The sequence below is a fragment of the Eretmochelys imbricata genome, chromosome 25 (genome assembly GCF_965152235.1).
Source record: "Eretmochelys imbricata isolate rEreImb1 chromosome 25, rEreImb1.hap1, whole genome shotgun sequence".
Taxonomy (NCBI): domain Eukaryota; kingdom Metazoa; phylum Chordata; order Testudines; family Cheloniidae; genus Eretmochelys; species Eretmochelys imbricata.
Window position 1 is genome coordinate 11,987,413 of NC_135596.1, and position 18,472 is coordinate 12,005,884.

An 18,472-nucleotide genomic window follows, 5' to 3' on the forward strand; every position below is an offset into this window, starting at 1 on the left:
CCTTTTAGGTTGTCTGTCAGTCCTAAAGTTTTAGAAGTTTACACACAGCTCTTCTGTAGTGTTCACACTTCATGTTCTTTAAATCAGGTGCTTTGATTAGACTGATGTGCTGTACTTCATCCAGCCCAGCAGGCACACAGTAATTGAATAAAAGGAGTACTAGTGGCACCTTAGAGACTAAGGTGCCACTAGTACTCCTTTTCTTTTTGCAAATACAGACTAACACGGCTGCTACTCTGAAATCAGTAATTGAATAAGCATCTCCACCCTAAATTAATCTGTTTTAGGTACTTGTGTGGGCTCTTTTTTCATTATTCTGAAGTCTTTGAAATATTGTCCTTCAGTAATTTTGCTGTTGAGAACACTAAGCAGTATTTCAGTCTTGAGAATAAGTCCTATAATCTAATTTTATTGTGATTTAGTGCGGTGCTGGATAATCTTGAGTATTTTCTGGATCATAGTCCAAGTTAGCCAGTCCAGAGGTTTAAAATATGCATATCACGTGTCCTAACTCTGGGTTTCTTCACATCTTAATATGCAGATACAGCTAGTTTAGGAAATTTATTACTGTTCTGTTGCTCACAAAGCCCTGCAATTATTGGAGACCCTGCTGGAAATAGTGCTGCAGCCATAAACATGTGATCTACTTAAGACTTCCTCTTTCACCTAACTGACTTGCTATCTGGAAAGAAAAGAAGGGGATGGCATTGTGGTTGAGACATTAGATTTGGACTGCAAGCTGGATTATTTTTCTGGCCACGTCAAAGGCTCCCTGTTTGATGTTGGGTGAATCACTTAATCTCTTCATGCTTCAGTTCTCCATCTGTGAAATGGGGGTAATTTCTCTCTGTTTTGTCTGTTTAGATTGTTTTATTAAGTGTGTGCAGTGGGACTTCGATCTCAATTGGCATTTCTAGACCTTACAGTAATACAAATAATTAATGATGGCAATTTAATATTTTGTGCCAATGCACCATTCTTTGGGAAGAGAACAAATGGTATTGTATTTCATAACAATGAATTGCTTTAAAAATATCTACCTATTGGATAATCCTAAATGTAAAGCTCCATAGTGGATAGGCCTAAACACAAAACTCCATAGTACCAGACCCTGAGGCCATGTCCTCACTACCCTTTGTCGCTCAGGGGTGTGAAAAAACACCTCTCTCAGCAGCGTAAGTTTCGCGGGCATAAGTGCTTATGTGCATAGTGCTGTGTCAGCAGGAGAGCTGCTCCTGCTGACATACCTGCTGCCAGTCGTTGAGATGGTTTTATTATGTTTCTGGGTCCTGTTGGCATAGAATGGCTGGCTACACGAGTGATCTTAGTGGTGCAGTGTACAGCTGTCACTGTAAGTTCCCTAGTGTAGACACGTGGCCTTAGAAATAAATATGCAGTTTGAAAACAGAAAAGTGGCATCTGCAAAGTTAACTCTTAAAATATTTTAGAACAGCTTTTGTTAGAGTATGGTACAGGCTGACTGCCTAGAAGTGGTTTTGTGGTCAAGCCAGGCTCTTTGCCATGGGAACAAGTAATTATGGATTCAGGCAGTAGGCCAAGAATGTTGTGAGGAAATTCCAGTCCCCTCTTATGGCTCTAGTTCAAAGGCTGCAACAAGCTGGCTCTTGTGGACTTGCTGTTACAGGCGTGATCACACATGTAAGCCACATGTGTTTAATATGGACACAGGAAAAGCAGTATCCCAATGGCATGGTGATCAGAAATTGAGGGGAAATAGCTGTATGTAACAGGAATGGTAACATGTTTTGTGGAAGGAACATAAGGAATCAAATGTCATCTGATACGATTTTTATGTACAGCTACTTCAATTTATGGATAGATTATTCATCTTTATGAGCAAATTGAAAACTCCCTCTAATGGAGTATAGGAACTCAAACATTGTTGCTTTATTTGCAACAATCAATTGCACATATTCCTTCAACCTGCATTATGGGTTGTAAGCAAGAGATTACAGGTAGCACATATTCATCTGCCAGTGAATCATTGTGAAGTGCCTTGAATCCCATCTAAACCTTAGTTTCCACTCAATTACTCATTCATTCTTATGTAGAAATTAATTAGAATGACTTGATCCATAGCTTGCTTAAGCTCCTGCTCTCGTTCCTACTTTAACTTTATTTTTCCATAAGGGGATTCTTAAGAAAACCCCGTGTGATGAAATGGTGAAATGAAAACATTTCTCTCCAGATCTGAAACTTGAATTTTATTTTGTAGACTAGCGATTATAGTTAGAAATACTTGAGACAGTATTTCACAGACACTGTGTAATTCTCCTCACTCCTGTGATTTATCATTTTCACTAATAGGTAGGGAAACAGAAGAGGAGATATTCAGTGACTCACCAAAGGCTACAAAAGGACTCAGTGTCTGGTAGAATGAGAAGTAATGAGTTTTCCTGGCTCCTAGTTCTGTGATCAGTGTACTTAGACCAGGATAAAGGGGCTTTATCTAATTTTAAGTTAACAGATACCCAAAGTGATCAGCTTGTTTTCCAGCTTCATAATCACAATCTGATTTGAAGTTGATCTTCGTCTCTAACATAACAATGTTTTGTTTATAGAAATTCTGACCTAACGGTTGCCTAGTATTTACCAAAGCACGTTTTTGACACACCACCTCACTATTTTGTAATTGCACTTTTTAAGTTAGTCTTTGATCTAAACTGTGTAGGCATTCCTTAAACTGTATGTACACGGTGACATTTTATAGAGTAATTCATGTCGTCACAAGATGTTAAAGCTCTCCCAAGTTATCCCTTATTTTTGCTAAGCAAGGTGAATTATTCAGTTAACAATTATTTTCTGGCACGTAGAAAAGCACTAATTGTACTAAGCGTTTACTATTAATGCTATATAAAACATAATCTTTTGGTTTTAAACACTCTCAAATAGTCTTTAAACATCTTGTTGGTCACAAAGTGGTTAAATTAGGTAGGTGGTCTGGAACATGATATAAATGCTGAAGGCTGTTAGCTGGGGTGTGTACTACCCTATAGAGCAAGAAATGACTACCTTACATAGCTACTTTTAGCACAGGAATTTTGGGCCAGTTAAAATGGCCACACCTTTTATTTGCTCAAAGGGCAGGTTTGTTTTACAGGGTGTCTCCATAGTAGGTGTCAAGACTATTTTTTGTGAGAATGAAGGTTAGGGAGAGGCAGACTAGATGAGAGGGTTGAGGAGCAGGGACTTCCTGTTAGCTCAGTGATAAGCTAAAGACTTTCTGCACTGAGACAGGAATAGAATAGGGGCTTAAATTTTAAAAGGGGGCAGAAGCAGCAAGTAGCTGTGGTACCACTGTAAAGAGCATGACAAAAGGTATACTTTGATACTACCAACAAAAAAACCCTAATAGCTGTACAAGTTGCTGTGTGTACTTAATCTTGTAACAGATTTTAAGCAGAAACCCTTTAAAGCTTTGGTTTACTTGTTAACTATATACTGTTTTGCATTCAGGTCCTCAGGTCAGCTTGTTTGAGCAATTGCAAGATGTCATCTGAAGTAATTTTTTAAAAGTGACTAAAGTAGAAACTCAAGGAATTCTAAGACCTTCACTAGAGAAATTTGATGCTCTAACCACCATAGCAGTGCCTAAACTAGGAAAAGGGTATTTTTAAAATTGCTAGCTAAATAATTTATAAATATTTATATATCTTAAAACCTAATATAGGTGGTTTAATCTCTTCAAAATTGGGCTAGCCTGATCAGAGAGGACCCTAGAGGTAGCCTAGAGTTAGATTCCATTTTTAATGTTAAACTATATCTACAGTAAGGGTTTCTCTAGACAAAGGTACAAGTCTTAAAAATGTGTTAATGTTTTAGCTACAATTTAAAAAAAAAAAAAAACCCAACCTTTTATCCTAATCTACATATGCCTTAGGTTAGTATTAAGTAGTGTTTCAAATAGGACTAGTGAGCATTTTTTTAAAAATCTTTTTTGCCTAAAAGAATAAGGTCCATGTGGTACCACTTGTATGCCAATAACATCTGTCATGAGAGCAGCCAACAGTGAAGAGGCATTACAACCACCATTGGTTTAGACTTGCTTTGAGTTATGATACACACTTGATTATGGATGAATTTGAAGATCACCGGAGCAGCTACAGAGAGTGCCAAGCACTTGTTTTGAGTTCAGTTGGTCAGAAAAGCCTCCAGAAACATCTGAGCTGAAGTTTAGATGTTTGACTGTTTGAAGACTGATGCATGCTTTGCAATCATGGCAGCAAACCAGTTTTAAAACTACTGGTCTAAAGTTTTAAATAGACCACTCTCATGTACAGGTTGAACCTCTCTAGTCCTGCACCCCCAGGACCTGACCAGTGCCGAACCAGAGATTGTGCCAAACCACAGGAGGTTAATGCAGAGTGCCAGCAGGTCTCCATAGGCATGGGGAGTAGGGATGCAGGGGTGCTGCAGCTGCCCCAGCCTTTGTGCCCAGCATGGCGTGCTATCCAGGAGCCCCGCTGTCAACCGGGATCCTGGCCACCGGCCCCTCGCCCAGGGTCCCAACTGCTGGCTCCAGTTCCTCCTCCTCCGTCTTGGAGCTTGAATGCCATGCCCCAGTTCCTCCTCCCTCTTGGAGCTTGAGTGCCGTGTTTGCGCCGGAAGCACTGGGAGGGAGGAGGACGAGTTGGTAAGCAGCGAGGCTGCTGATGCACAAGATACTCTTGTAGTGCTTGCTTTGGCAGCACATATACTAAAATTGGAACGATACAGAGAAGATTAGCATGGCCCCTGCGCAAGGATGACATGCAAATTTGTGAAGTGTTCCATATTTTGGGGGGAGGGATAGCTCAGTGGTTTGAGCATTGGCCTGCTAAACCCAGGGTTGTGAGTTCAATCCTTGAGGGGGCCGTTTAGGGATCTGGGGCAAAAAAAATTGGGGATTGTGCCTGCTTTGAGCAGGGGGTTGGACAAGATGATCTCCTGAGGTCCCTTCCAACTCTGGTAGTCTGAGTCTATGGGGGAGAGCATCCACAGAGTCAGCACCTATGCTGGATCAGGGTGTGCTGGGTTAGAGGTGTTCAACCTGTACTATCATCACAGTTCATTTGTAAAATCTGATGCCACACTGTTAGGTGAACTCATCCAACGCTGAGATTCCAATCTTTAGACTTGGCGCAAGATCATCTTGCACCACTTTGTCAGAAGCTGGGACTGTCCAACAGGGTTAATCACTCAGTAGTGGCCCTGTTTTGCCCATTCTCTCTGAAGCATCTGGCCACTGTTGGAAGATTGGATACTGGGCTGGGTGGACTGTTAGTCTGACCCAGTGTGGCCATTCTGATGTTCTTAATGTTAAGGTCTGCTTCTCTCTTTCAATTTTGAACTCAGGGAGGAAGTAATTCTATATTCCAGTTGTTCTTTTGGTGCATTTTCACATATATCAGTTAACATTGCTGCTTCAATGTGACCCAGACTGTTCTAATTTCCTGGGACATTGATCTACCTGCCTGTAGATTAGTGGGAGGTAGGAGGGAAAGACTATGGGAATAGGAGCCAGTCCCTTACTAGTGGCAATCTCCTGTATGAAATGAGGAAAATAGACATGAGATTTACCCTAATAATTCAGACACTTCTTTTTTCTGGGTGAACTCACTCTTGAATCTAACTCCACAAAAAGATTATTGGCATATAACAGCATCATAATTCATGTTCATGGCATTAAGAATTCATTTGTCCTGTCAACTTCCATTTTAATATATTTGATATGTGAAATCAAGTCTCAGATGCACATTCCCTTGAATTGTCTAATGAAAAAACTCTAGCAGTGATCTTTTTTGAGGGTGGGGTGTGTTTTTTTTAGGGGGAAAGAGGAGGGGGTGAATCGTCCCTGTTGGAAGAAAAATGTTTAGCTAGCTGAGACAACCCTTGAATTGTCCTTCCTACCTCATAAAGAAGCTTCTAAAAATACTCATTAAACAGCATGTATATCCAGCAAGTGTTTCAACATTTATTCTTGGTAGATTGCTTCGAAAGTTCCCACAGTGATCAACAGTTTTGAAGAGCTCACTGTTTTGTGTGCTATATACTAGATCACCTGAAGTTATGGGAGCTATTACAATTTAAATTTAGTGTCTCATTTTACTGACATGGATCCCTCTTACCTTGAAAGTCTAACTTAACCCTTCAAAAACCAGAAATCAGTTAATTTCACAGGGCCTATAGACAAAATTCCTATCTGTGCAAGGAAAATGACCTGTTGACAATGGCTGTCCGCTACAGTCTCCCCAGGGACCCCGTCAATTAGTGTTGAAAGCTGTTTAGCTAGCATAGATATCCAGTGTGTTACAGAATGTGGTAGATGGTGGAGCGTGGTCTCTGTCGTGGTTTTTGTAACATTGTTTCAGCCTGCGCTATCAGCTCAAACTTTTTACATTGGGCAGAGGGCATCTGATTTTTTTTAACTATTTTTGTTTGTACTACCTTAGTGCACAGGAGCCCTAGTCATGGACCAGAACTCCATTGTGCTAAGTGCTGTAGAGAGAGAACAAAAGGATGGCCCCAGAAAGCTTACAATCTAAGTGTGATTCATTTTAGTGTATGTGACATATGAGGAAGCTGTTGGAGAGGCATTGACTTAGTCTGTCTCCCTCGTTCTCACAACAGTAATTCTGGATCTCAGCACCACAGTTGGATGGCAGTTTCAGTGCAAGCCTTGCAGCAGGTCTGCACTTAAAAAGCTGGTGCAGCTGTGCAAAGATGCTACTATGCCAATGGGATAGTGTTTCCCGTTGGTGTCGTTAATCCACCTCTGTGTGAAGTGGTAGCTATGTCAATGCCCTCCCGTCGACATAGTGCTGCCCACCCTTTGAGGGTGGGGGGAGAAGGGAGTAGGTCAGTATAACTATTCACTCAGGGTGAGGAGTTTTCACACCGCTGAGCGATGTAGTTTTGCTGATATAAATTTATAGTGTAGACCTGGCATTGATGTCTCTATCAATTCAGGAGTTTTGGGGTAACTTTCATAGGAAGGTAGAGCATTGTGGTGCAGTAGCAAACCACCTTACTGTGCCCTTTTAAATTGGTGTCAGTACTGTCTCATTGGCATAAACAACATAGGGGTTGAGAGCGGCATACTTGTATAAAAGGACACATTCTTCATATTGTGTACAACTTTGACTTCAGACATTTATGAAGGGAAATGGAGTATGAAAATATCCAAGTTGTGGTTGGTCACAGTGGTAAAGGACAAAAGCCTTAATCAGGGATTTTCTTGTCTGATAAATTTTATCGGGTCAAACATGTTGACTTTACCAGCTGACAGTTTCGTCTGTGGGTGGGTGGGGGTGTTCAGAGGTGCAAATGAGATAGGTGCCCAACTCCCATTGAAAGTCAATAGGAATTAAGCAATTACCTGCTTTTTTGTGCCTTTGAACATTTTCCCCCTGGGATCCTAAAGAGAGGCAGGTTAACAGATGCTGTTCCTTCCATCTTCACATGGAATTGATGGAACAGTGTGAGGCACTTCGTATCCAAGGGCTGGGTGTACGGCTGCTTTACAGTATTTACCACTGTTTGACCCAGAGTTAAATTGAGTTTGTATATCTGTATTTTATACTGCCAGTAAACCAGCAGAGTAGTCTTTTTTCGAATTCTTTTCATAGCTTAAATGATACCTCTGCCCCCACTGACAGGCCATGTAATGCAGTATTCTGGAAGTATGGGTTTAATTCTGTGTAATAACTTGAAAATGTGGAGGAGTCCCACAATTTCATGTCCTGTCTAAATGCTTGCTAGAGCTTTATTAGTTTTCTCTCATTAGTAGCTTTGATGCAGAGCACACTGGAATTCAGGTTTTCAATTAGCTGCCACCATGTAACATCACTAGGTTTAGTCTTTAAATTATTCATGACTAAACAGTCTATCTAGCTTGGATTGCTTTCTAGCCCTTTGCTCAGACAGAATACAACTAATTTATTTTTATGGGTGACTAGTTTTTAAGTAGATGAAGGATTATACAGATCAACTGAATGTATGGAGTTCCATAGGTGTGCTTTGAGACACATGGCAAGGCCCTCCCCTAAGATGTTTGTATTCATGCAAGCACACTCTTTGCTCAGAAACTCAAGCTAGCTAATTGGAAGTAAAATTCTAATGAAGACAAGGCAGTTTGTAGTTTTCACATGAGTTAGCAGGTTGAATTAGATTGGGTTTCCACCATAATGTTTAACTTGACCCACTAACTTATGTGAAAAATACCAACTGCCTTGTCTTTTACCTTGAGTTAACACACACTTTTTTTTTTAGTAAAGACAAGGCTGTCTTTATTTTACAAGAAGGGGAAATGGGAGCTGGCATTTGAGAATTCAAAACTATAATTTAATTTAGAAAACGTGTGTGAATGTTTATATAATCCCACAGCAACTTCCACTTTTGGGAGTATAAACCTTCCTTTCGGAATATTTTGAGGAAGGAATTATTTGAAGTTAATATTGTACAGCTAGACTACATGGTGTATATGTGCATTTTATTAGATTTATGCTGCTAGAACAACAAACCGGTAGTGCTGTGTGTGGTAGACAAAAAGCAGGCTGCTGCCATAGAAACACCCACAGTCAGTATTTAACCTGTTAATATTTTATGATGTAGCTAATCGGTGATTTTTTTTTTTTTTGGACTACAAAGACAAGGTATATAGCTACCCTGGACAAGACTTGTCGTCATATTTGAATGCACTTGCTATGCTTTGTTTTCTGCAAACAACAAGAAAAGTAATATTTCAGTAGCTATAATAAAAAATACAAATTAATAGGTTCTTACACGAACACTAATACCATTCCTCATATTGGCAGTTTGGTTACTCTTTTCTGAAATAGCAGGTGGGTAAGGGAGATGGCTTTCAGAAATTGCACTGCAAGATAAATAATGTGGTGTTATCTGTCATCATAAATGTTAACTTCAGTATCTGAAGAGCTATTTGTGCAGAGATAGAGTATAATCCTGGGCCTTTGGGACAGTAGTCTGGGAACAAAATTGCAATATTCTCAGTGGTTTGAGCATTGGCCTGCTAAACCCAGGGTTGTGAGTTCAATCCTTGAGGGGGCCATTTAGGGCTGGGGGCAAAAATTGGGGATTTGTCCTGCTTTGAGCAGGGGGTTGGACTAGATGACCTCCTGAGGTCCCTTCCAACCCTGATATTCTATGGTTCTATATTCTTGTAAAAAGTGATGATGCAGCAATTAGAAGGGGAAGAATGCACTATGGTATAAGATCTACAGGAAGTAGGGTTGTTGCTTAATCACAGTTAACTTACGCAATTAACTGAAAACAAATTAATCATGATTAATCGCACTGTTAAACAATAGAATACCAATTGAAATTTATAAATATTTTTGGATGTTTTTCTGTACTATGCTCACTTTATATTTTTATTACTCATTTTTACAGTGCAAATATTTGTATTTTTCAGTTCACCTACAAGTACTGTAGTGCAATCTCTTTATCATGAAAGTGCAACTTACAAGTTTATTTTTGCTATATAACTGCAATAAAAAACAAAATGTAAAACTGCAAGTCCACTCAGTCCTCCTTCTTGTTCAGCCAGTTGCTAAGAGATACAAGTTTGTTTACATTTACAGGAGATAATGCTGCCCACTTCTTAATTAGTGTCACCTGAAAGTGAGAACAGGCTTTCCTATGACACTGTTGTAGCTGGCATTGCAAGATATTTACCTACCAGATGCGCTAAAGATTCATATGCCTCTTCATGCTTCGGCCATCGTTCCAGAGGACAGGCTTCCATGCTGATGACGCTCCTTTAAAAAAAATGTGTTAATTAAATTTGTGACAGGACTCCTTGGGGGAGAATTGTAGGTCTCCTGTTCTGTGTTTTACCTGTATTCTGCCATATATTTAATGTTATAGCCGTCTCGGATGACCCAGCATGTTGTTCGTTTTAAGAACACTTTCACTGCAGATTTGACAAAACACACAGAAGGTACCAATGTGAGATTTCTAGAGATAGCTACAGCACTCAACCCAAGATTTAAGAATCTTGAGTGCCTTCTGAAATCTGAGAGGGGTGAGGTGTGACACATGCTTTCAGAAGTCTTAAACGAGTAACACTTTGATGTGGAAACTAGAGAACCCAAACCACCAAAAAAGAAAATCAACCTTCTGCTGGTGGCATCTGACTCAGATGACGAAAATGAACATGAGCCGGTTCACACTGCTTTGGATTGTTACCGAGCAGAACAGTCATCAGCATTGATGCATGTGCTCTGGAATGGTGGCTGGAGCATGAAGGGACATCTAAATCTTTAGCACATCTTAATATCTTGTGATGCGGCTACAACAGTGCTATGCAAACACCTTTTCTCACTTTCAGGTGATGTAAACAAGAAGCAGTCAGCATTACCTTCTGCAAGTGTAAACAAACTTGTTTGTCCGAGCAATTGACTGAACAAGTAGGACTGATTGGCCTTTTAGGCTTTAAAGTTTTACATGGTTTTATTTTTGATTGCATTTTTTGTACATAATTCTACATTTGTAAGTTCACCTTCCATGATAGAGATTGCACTGCAATACTTGTATGAGGTGAATTGAAAAAAAATTCTTGTTTTTTACAGTGCAAATATTTGTAATAAATATAAAGTGAGCACTGTACACTTGGTATCAATATATTTGAAAATGATTGAAATCAATATATTTGAAAATGTAGAAAAGATCCAAAAATATTTAAATGGTATTCTATTGTTTAAAAGCGTGAAAAAATTAATTGCACGATTAATTGCAATTTTTTTAAATCTCTTGACACCCCTAACAGGAAGTAAAAGGGGAATCAGTTTACTAAGCTTTTTAGTTTTTTAAAACACATAGACTTCTGAGTCTTCAGACATCCAGCATTGAGTGATCCTTAATACTTGCTCTTTAAATATAAACTGCATTCCTTGGTCCCAAAACTTAAGAAATGGGTGAACCTTTCCTTGTGTCTTTTGATGGCAGGAGACTATAAAGAGCACCAAATTGGTTGTCCGGCTTCCTGAAGTTGCTTTTTGTGGAATAAAATTACTAGTACAACGTGAAGTTTATGCTGGTATAGCTTACGCTAAATTGAAAAAGGCGACTATTATTCCGAACGAGTGTATACACAGAGTTATACTTGTACAGTAATTCTGTAAATTCCCCATGTAGGCAAGACAGTGTAATTGTGGTTTTCCAGTCTCTTCAGTTCTCCCTCTTCATTAGCTCACATTTCCAGCTGGGAAGCTTACAAATAGACTGCTGCTTCTTTCCGTGTAAAACAGTCTTCCCCCTCTACCTTCTGGCTCTTGTCACAACAGGCATTTAGAATGTCTTGAAGATAAGAGGGGTGTGGATTTGTGAAGTTACACGTTGATTAAAGAAACCCTGAAGTGTAGAAAACTAGCAGCAGTAAGCATTTCTTGCTTCTATACACTTGACATATTTTTAAGTGTAAGAAGAAAATGGTGTAACTCTTCAAAGTACTACAAAAGCATCATTCAATCTGGCAGATTTGGAGGAGCCAAATTCTTTCTGACATAGAACGAATGTTTCTTTTTCCAGTTGATAGTTTCCTAACCTTACCTCCCACAGAGGGCAAATAAGTGGCTTATTCTTCTAGTGTTTCTGTAGATATATCATGAGGACTTACTGCGTGAGCTGAACCAGTCTCCGCATGCTATCAGATTGATACTGGAGACTTCTGATTCCATTAAACCTTGCCTGGTGTTTAAAAAAATCACCATGATTGCTAAATTTTCTATTTAAAGATACTTGGGTTAAAAGCTGGGATTTGCAAGAGCGTCTCAGGGAGTGAGGCAGTCAACCTCCCTTAGATTTTGAAAATCCCAACCAAAATTTTTTTCTTTTTAAATAAATAAATCTTATGAATGCCATAGTAGATGGACACTTGAACAGTGAAATGTGAACCAAGATTATGCTGCTTTAGCTTGTATTTCACTGTTTGAACAATGAAAAGAGACTAATTAGGTGCACTTCTTAATAACCAGTTGCAATTTGACTCCTAGTTTCTCATACACTAGCAATGTTGCAGTTTTTAGGTACAGCAGAGGAATGTTCCTGAGAACAGATTTATTGGAATTATTAAATTTCATGGAACAACTTTGTCTTAAGTTTTACAAAGGCTTATTTTCATTTTTTTAAAAAAGAAACCTCTAAATTTAAAATGGTGTAATACTTCAGTTCCAATTGCTGTAGTGCCAGGGTTCACAAACTTTTGCAAGATGGACTGCATCTTAATAGTGACGTTCTCTTAATGCAGTTTATTGGTTGGAAACAAGGAGAGACAACGTTGTGTGCCCAGTCCACTCTCTGCAGACCACAGCAAATGCTTTGCAGATGACCAGTGACCCACAGACCACAAACTAGATCAGGTTCCCAAGTTACCTTGTGGTGTGCACCAAAGTGTTGCATTTGGCCTTGGAAAGTAGTTAGCAAGTTGCCCAACAGGATATTCAAGATGCAAATAGATAAAATATGTTTAGAATATAACTCCAGTTCATTTTGAGCTGCTTGTATGACCTACTTTTTTTAACCTGCTCATAGATGCAGTGAGCAGAGTGCTTTTGTCTTTACACAGATACTGTTACTGCTTCAGTTGTCACTAGATAGCTGCCATGTTAAGAGATAATGTTTCCAGTAATTGGAGTGTAATGATAAAGGGTATGGTTTCATCAAGATGTTGGAAAACGGAACAACTTCCCATTTGATTGAGTCAGAGGCTATAGAAGTAGATAAACCAAGTTCTCAGTTACCGGGGAAGTCTTTGTTGTGCAGTAATTTCATGTGCGGATCAAGATAAAACTATAATTGACCTACAGCTTTAAAAAATGCCCTTTTTGATAATACCCAACTTACTTATTCTGAGTTTTCAAATCCTCTCCATAATTATTTTAGACTTCAGCGTTGAGACTGTTTTGCTGTGTAGCACTAACTTAAATTAAAATTAGGGAGATGATTAGCTTGTTCTAAAACTTCATACACCAATATGAATATAAGCCATGCTGATAGTTAATGAGTTTGAGGTTATGCAGTTTTGCTTTTTTCTTACTAAAAAATGTGAGCAGCTAATGCTGTTTAAGTAAGATTGGCCTTGATCAAGAGAACTAAACTAGGTGGTTGAATCAGCTGAATACTTACATCAGTCACTGCCAACTGTTTCACAGATCTGTATGGTTTCTCTTGCAATGTTCTTTTCACTGTGGATTGCAGGGTATTGGGAGATGAAGTACCAGACTGTTCAGTATTATAATTGCATTAGAGTCAAGGGTCAGAATTGTCATAGTTGTGGTACGTGAAAAGTGTGGCATTTTAAACTGTCTCTATTAAATTTATAGTAGCAATCAGAAGTTTGTCTATGTAGTCTCTCTGGTAGAAACACAATTTCTGTTAATGAAAGCAACAATAGTTTGTATCCAAACTGATTTTAAAAATCTGCTATAGAAATTTGTTGTCCCATATAGAAATGTAACTTTACAATGAGTTACTCAGAGGCTGCAGGTTGTGCTACCTTTGTGTTCATTGGATAGTTACTTGCTCAACAAGTAGCCCCGCTGATTTCAGTGGGACTACTCATGGCATAAGGTACTATGCAAAGTGATAGTATCACAGTCTGGCCCAGTGCTTTGGTAATACATATTGTCTGTATTTCAGAATAGTTGAGTCTGTTCAGCATTTTTATTAGAATAAACTTGTACATTATCCAAGTGTTTCGAGTCTAGTTCTCCAGGGCACTTATTTTATATGGAAATTAGGGTGTTCTTTGTTACTCTCTAGACTCTAGCTCCTAAGATACTTTTAAGTCCTTTAATTTGTAAGATGGCAGACAAATGGCCACAATACTTTTTGCTGGAAGTGTATACTTGGACTCAGATATGTGGAGATATTTTAATAAAATAATGTGGAACATCCCTTAGGTTTATAATAGGACAATATCAAATAATTGACAAAAACTATCTGGGGAGAGACTTGTAGCTTTGCATTTTCAGTTCCTGATCTGTCTTTGTAACCTGCGTCTTCTCCTTGCCACCGAAAAACATGCATCATATGTCTTGTTTAGCAGCACCTCACGTAATGTGACTTAATGTCATACAATAATGTTTTTAGATGGCGTGGTTTTAGACCTTATAAGCAAGGGTTTAACTAGCAGTAGCATTTAGAGCTTTTTGACTTGTTCTTTATAACCTAAGGCAAATATTTGGAAGGGTGGGTTAGTTTAATGTTGCTGCCAGTGTGACTGGAGTATTGTTTTTTTGTTTTTTTTTAAACTAAAGAGTGGATGAAAATCTTGTCTGGTACAGGTAATTCTGCCACTAGATTTTCAGTGCCTGTTATCCTAATAGTCCAGGAAGGTATGCAGTCCAGAAGTTTTTGTTCCTGATGATCTTCACACTTTACTCTCCGCCTCCCCACCAAATTTATGTAGCTCTACACATTTGCCTGATTTAAAATTACATACGGGTGAATGAAAGGCCAAGTAGATCTACTGTCAAAGTATTTTTCCTTACACACTTCTGCTCAGTTTCTCTACCATCTTAATTTCTGAATTGTCCTCCTGTTCTCAAAGTACCTGAGCAGAATTTAGAAAAATGCTGTCAACTTACCCTTTTCCATCTTTTTCTCTTCCAGCGGGGATCTGACGAGCTTTTCTCTACTTGTGTTACTAACGGACCCTTTATCATGAGCAGCAACTCTGCTTCTGCAGGTAAAATTGCTAGCAAAAAAGTATAGCAACCCATGATGAGTGTTGAAGGTACAATTAGCAGGGCTACTTTATTCCACTTGCTCTTGGTTTAAAATCTCTGCTTTCATTCTCACTGCTTGTTCTGGTTAGGGTTTGTGTAAGACCATACAAAATATCTGACTAGCTGCTGTCCTACATCCTAAAAAGGCCTAGGAGCTTGAACAAAATTGGTATCACAGGACAACTAGTAAAATGGCCCTTTAAGAGATTAGATCCCACAGTTCATACTATAAACCTCTGCAGTTAAGCATAAATTGATCCTTAGGTTGATTTCGGACATATGTAGTCACCATGATGGGTATTATTGAAACAGTCTTACGCAGTATGGAGGTGAGTTCATAATCCTGCTCTAGATAAACTCATTAGTAATTTGAGTGCAGAATGCTGCATTTCATGGTTTGCTTTATTTGCCTCAAATTCTGCAGCTTTGAGCTAACACAATCCTCCAGTTATCTTATGTTCTCCTTAACTTCTGGCCTTTCTGCCAAGCTATATCATCTAGTGTATGTTAGTATACTGCCAACAATGTATGGCTAGCAATCGGATGATGCAGAATCCAGCTGAGCTAAGATGAAGTCTAGAGTTGCCATGTTTTCTTTTTGATATTGCCTATTTAAGGTGTGAGCCCCCTCAAAAAGCAGCTTCACCTCACCAATAATACTAGTCAAAGTGAAAAGGAAAAAGCAGACTAAAAATGTCTCAAACCTCAGAGTAGAAATATGGGCTGTGACATACTGTAAACATAAATGGTAAAATGGCCGCTTGAGAGTTAACTTGTGATTCCATTGCTACTATGTCACTTGGCTCACTTATATAATTAGAAAAAATGAGTAGAACCATGTGTCTTATTTAGGTTGCCTTAGAGCATGGAATTTCTTTATAATTTGGGGAGTTGGAAACTGAATGTGGGAGGCAAAGTGCAAGACAAAGTGGTAACCTGATGCCCTCTCTCAGATCAATTGGAACTGTAACAACCAACAATGCTTGTTCATTCTTTTCAGCTAATGGAAATGACAGCAAAAAATTCAAAGGTGACAGTAGAAGTGCAGGGGTCCCTTCGCGAGTAATCCACGTCCGCAAACTCCCCAGTGACGTCACGGAGGCAGAAGTCATTTCTTTGGGATTACCTTTTGGCAAAGTCACCAACCTTCTAATGCTGAAAGGGAAAAATCAGGTACTGTCCCAACAATTGAAAGTGAGGATTTTATGGGAGACTTGATTGAAACCATTATCATGGCATCAGCAAATAAGATGTATGTTGCTTACATAACTTTCACAACTGCCATATAGTAGTTAATAACTTCCAGATAAAATCATCTTGAACAACAGAAAATGTAAGAGCTATTCAAAAACGCCCTCTTTTCTGACTTCAGGGGCTTCAAACACTGCTTGCATGCAGTCACTTTTCTGTTATAATTGATTGTAAACTACAAAGCAGGAGAGTAGTTTACACAAGACTGATGAGCCAGCTCTTAGTCATGCTGGCCTAGTAGCCTCTTTGGTCTTCTAACTTTTGAAGTTAAAGGATGCCTAAAAATTTAACAAGTAGTCAAAGCCAAAACCCAGTTGGACAATATAGTAGGTTAGCACGAATTCATGGTGACCAGGAAATCCATTGTGGATTATAAATTGGAAAGCAAAGAAGCAAACAGTTTTACAGTTACTGAATCACATAAAATACTTTATTCTCTGATTTTTGCAAGTATGAAAGTGTGTAGTAGCTCTTTTGATTTGATATTTCATAGTACATAAATTGTATTTATGCAGTGTATCCTAAAATTAATGACTCACTGCAGCACATTTGCATCTTTGTTAGAAGTAGTATGAGATCATAAGAATAAGCAGATTTGAAGATTAGCAGAGAATTAGTGAGGTTCTACGTTACATGTGTTAATATATAGTTCATGTGGTTTCATGCACTCAATTGTTTGCAGTTTTTTAAAATGCTATTGTAAAAAAGTGGGAGATTTTAGCTAATAAATTTAAAATATTCAAGATTAAGGCCTGATTTATATCTGCAAAAGGTGAAAGTAGGCTGAAATCTGGGGTAACACTTCAGTCTGCGCTAGTGTCACTGTCACTTTGGCACTGTCAGAATTGATGGTCTCTTCAGTCTGATTATTGAAATTCTTTTGCAAACTGTTCTGTTGCCAAAAATTGCAATCTGAAGTCCTAAAAATGAGACCCAAGCAAATAACTTGGTCCCACCTGGTATTTATAACTGCACAGTGAAAACTCTCACTTGTTTTCAATATGGTTAGTCTCTTCTAAAAACAAGACTTAGTTGAAAAATTCTGTTATACAAGCAAGTGGCCTTGAAAGCTTGCATGTAAACATGTTTCAGAGTAGCAGCCGTGTTAGTCTGTATTCGCAAAAAGAAAAGGAGGATTTGTGGCACCTTAGACTAACAAATTTATTTGAGCATAAGCGTTAGTGAGCTACAGCTCACTTCATCGGATGCATTCAGTGAGCTACAGCTCACTTCGTCGGATGCATCCGATGAAGCGAGCTGTATCTCACGAAAGCTTATGCTCAAATTTGTTGGTCTCTAAGGTGCCACAAGTACTCCTTTTCTTTTTGCATGTAAACAGAGACTCAGAACACACTACTGGTGTACATCTTGCTGAATCTCACTTAATATCCTGTACAGAAGACCTTCCATCGTTCACATCACGGTACCATCCAACATTCAAATTGCCACCTTAATGTAAGCGGCTCTGGTAATAACTGGAACATGTTGCATTTGTGATCTTATGCAGGCTTTCATAGAAATGAACACTGAGGAAGCAGCAAACACCATGGTAAGTTACTACACCACCGTCACTCCAGTCCTCCGAAGCCAGCCCATCTACATTCAGTTCTCCAACCACAAGGAACTCAAAACAGACAACTCTCCAAACCAAGCAGTGAGTAGTAATTCTTTACATTGTCCTTCAATAACAATTGCCTAGCACTTCACTGAGTACCCTTAAACCGCCAATTGCCAGAAGCTGGGTCTGGATGACAAGACAAATCATTCAAAATTGCCTTGATCTTTGAGTAGTGTCCCTATGAGTGCTCCGCCTCATGTGCACATGTGCCCCATGTGCTTTTGATTGGAGACTTTCATTAGTATTGTTTGTCCAGCCTGCACATGTGCCGTTAATACCCTCAGTGCAAGACATGAGGCTATGTCAGGCTGTGTGAGTGAACTGCCCTCAATTCCTTTTCAGCCATCTTCACCTGAGGTGGAGCTTGGCGTGTTTGCCTTTGCTTTTGCAGTGCTTGTTTATCCCAACTTAGCTAGCCTAGTTAGTTCTTAATTTGTAATCACAGCTTGTAGTTTCTTGTTGGGAGAGGAGGAGTTTTTTTCTTTTCCTCTTGGGAAATCCTACCTGTGTGGGGCATGACCGGTTTACTGGGATTTAAATGTTACACCTCATGTAGAGGGAAGCTATCCCGATCAGTGCTGGAGATCAAAGTGCATTTGCTGCCTGGGAGAGTCGCGTGTTCCTCAGAAGTGTCCCTTCTGGTTGGCCCTCTAATGTAGGGTTTGGAAGAACTCAGAAAGGAGGCTGTGACTACTGATGGTGGAGCGTTCCCTTCACCCTGATTTGGAGCCAGGTCAGGAGAACTCCATGTACATCGCTCCCTTGGGGCCTCTGGCGCCCCTTCACCACAGCACTCTTCCAGAAAGGGGAGATCCTCAGAGTCCTCTTCTAAACATCCTAAGAGGAGGAGCGC

The 18,472-nt window shown here is 39.3% G+C and overlaps 1 protein-coding gene and 1 non-coding gene across 3 annotated transcripts in view; both read left to right on the forward strand.

Annotated features, from left to right (window-relative positions):
• PTBP1 (polypyrimidine tract binding protein 1) overlaps positions 1-18,472 on the forward strand; it is a 53,088-nt gene that overhangs the window by 8,946 nt on the left and 25,670 nt on the right. Inside the window, exons 3-5 of one of the 2 annotated variants that reach the window (XM_077805416.1) lie at positions 14,635-14,710; positions 15,751-15,923; positions 17,509-17,655. In XM_077805416.1, coding sequence (XP_077661542.1) covers positions 14,635-14,710; positions 15,751-15,923; positions 17,509-17,655 — 396 coding nt within the window. The remainder of the gene's footprint in view (positions 1-14,634; positions 14,711-15,750; positions 15,924-17,508; positions 17,656-18,472) is intronic. The other variant, XM_077805417.1, reaches the window with a different exon arrangement.
• Positions 4,694-4,800, forward strand: LOC144257537 (U6 spliceosomal RNA). The gene has a single exon (XR_013344559.1). It is a non-coding gene; the product is annotated as a U6 spliceosomal RNA (small nuclear RNA).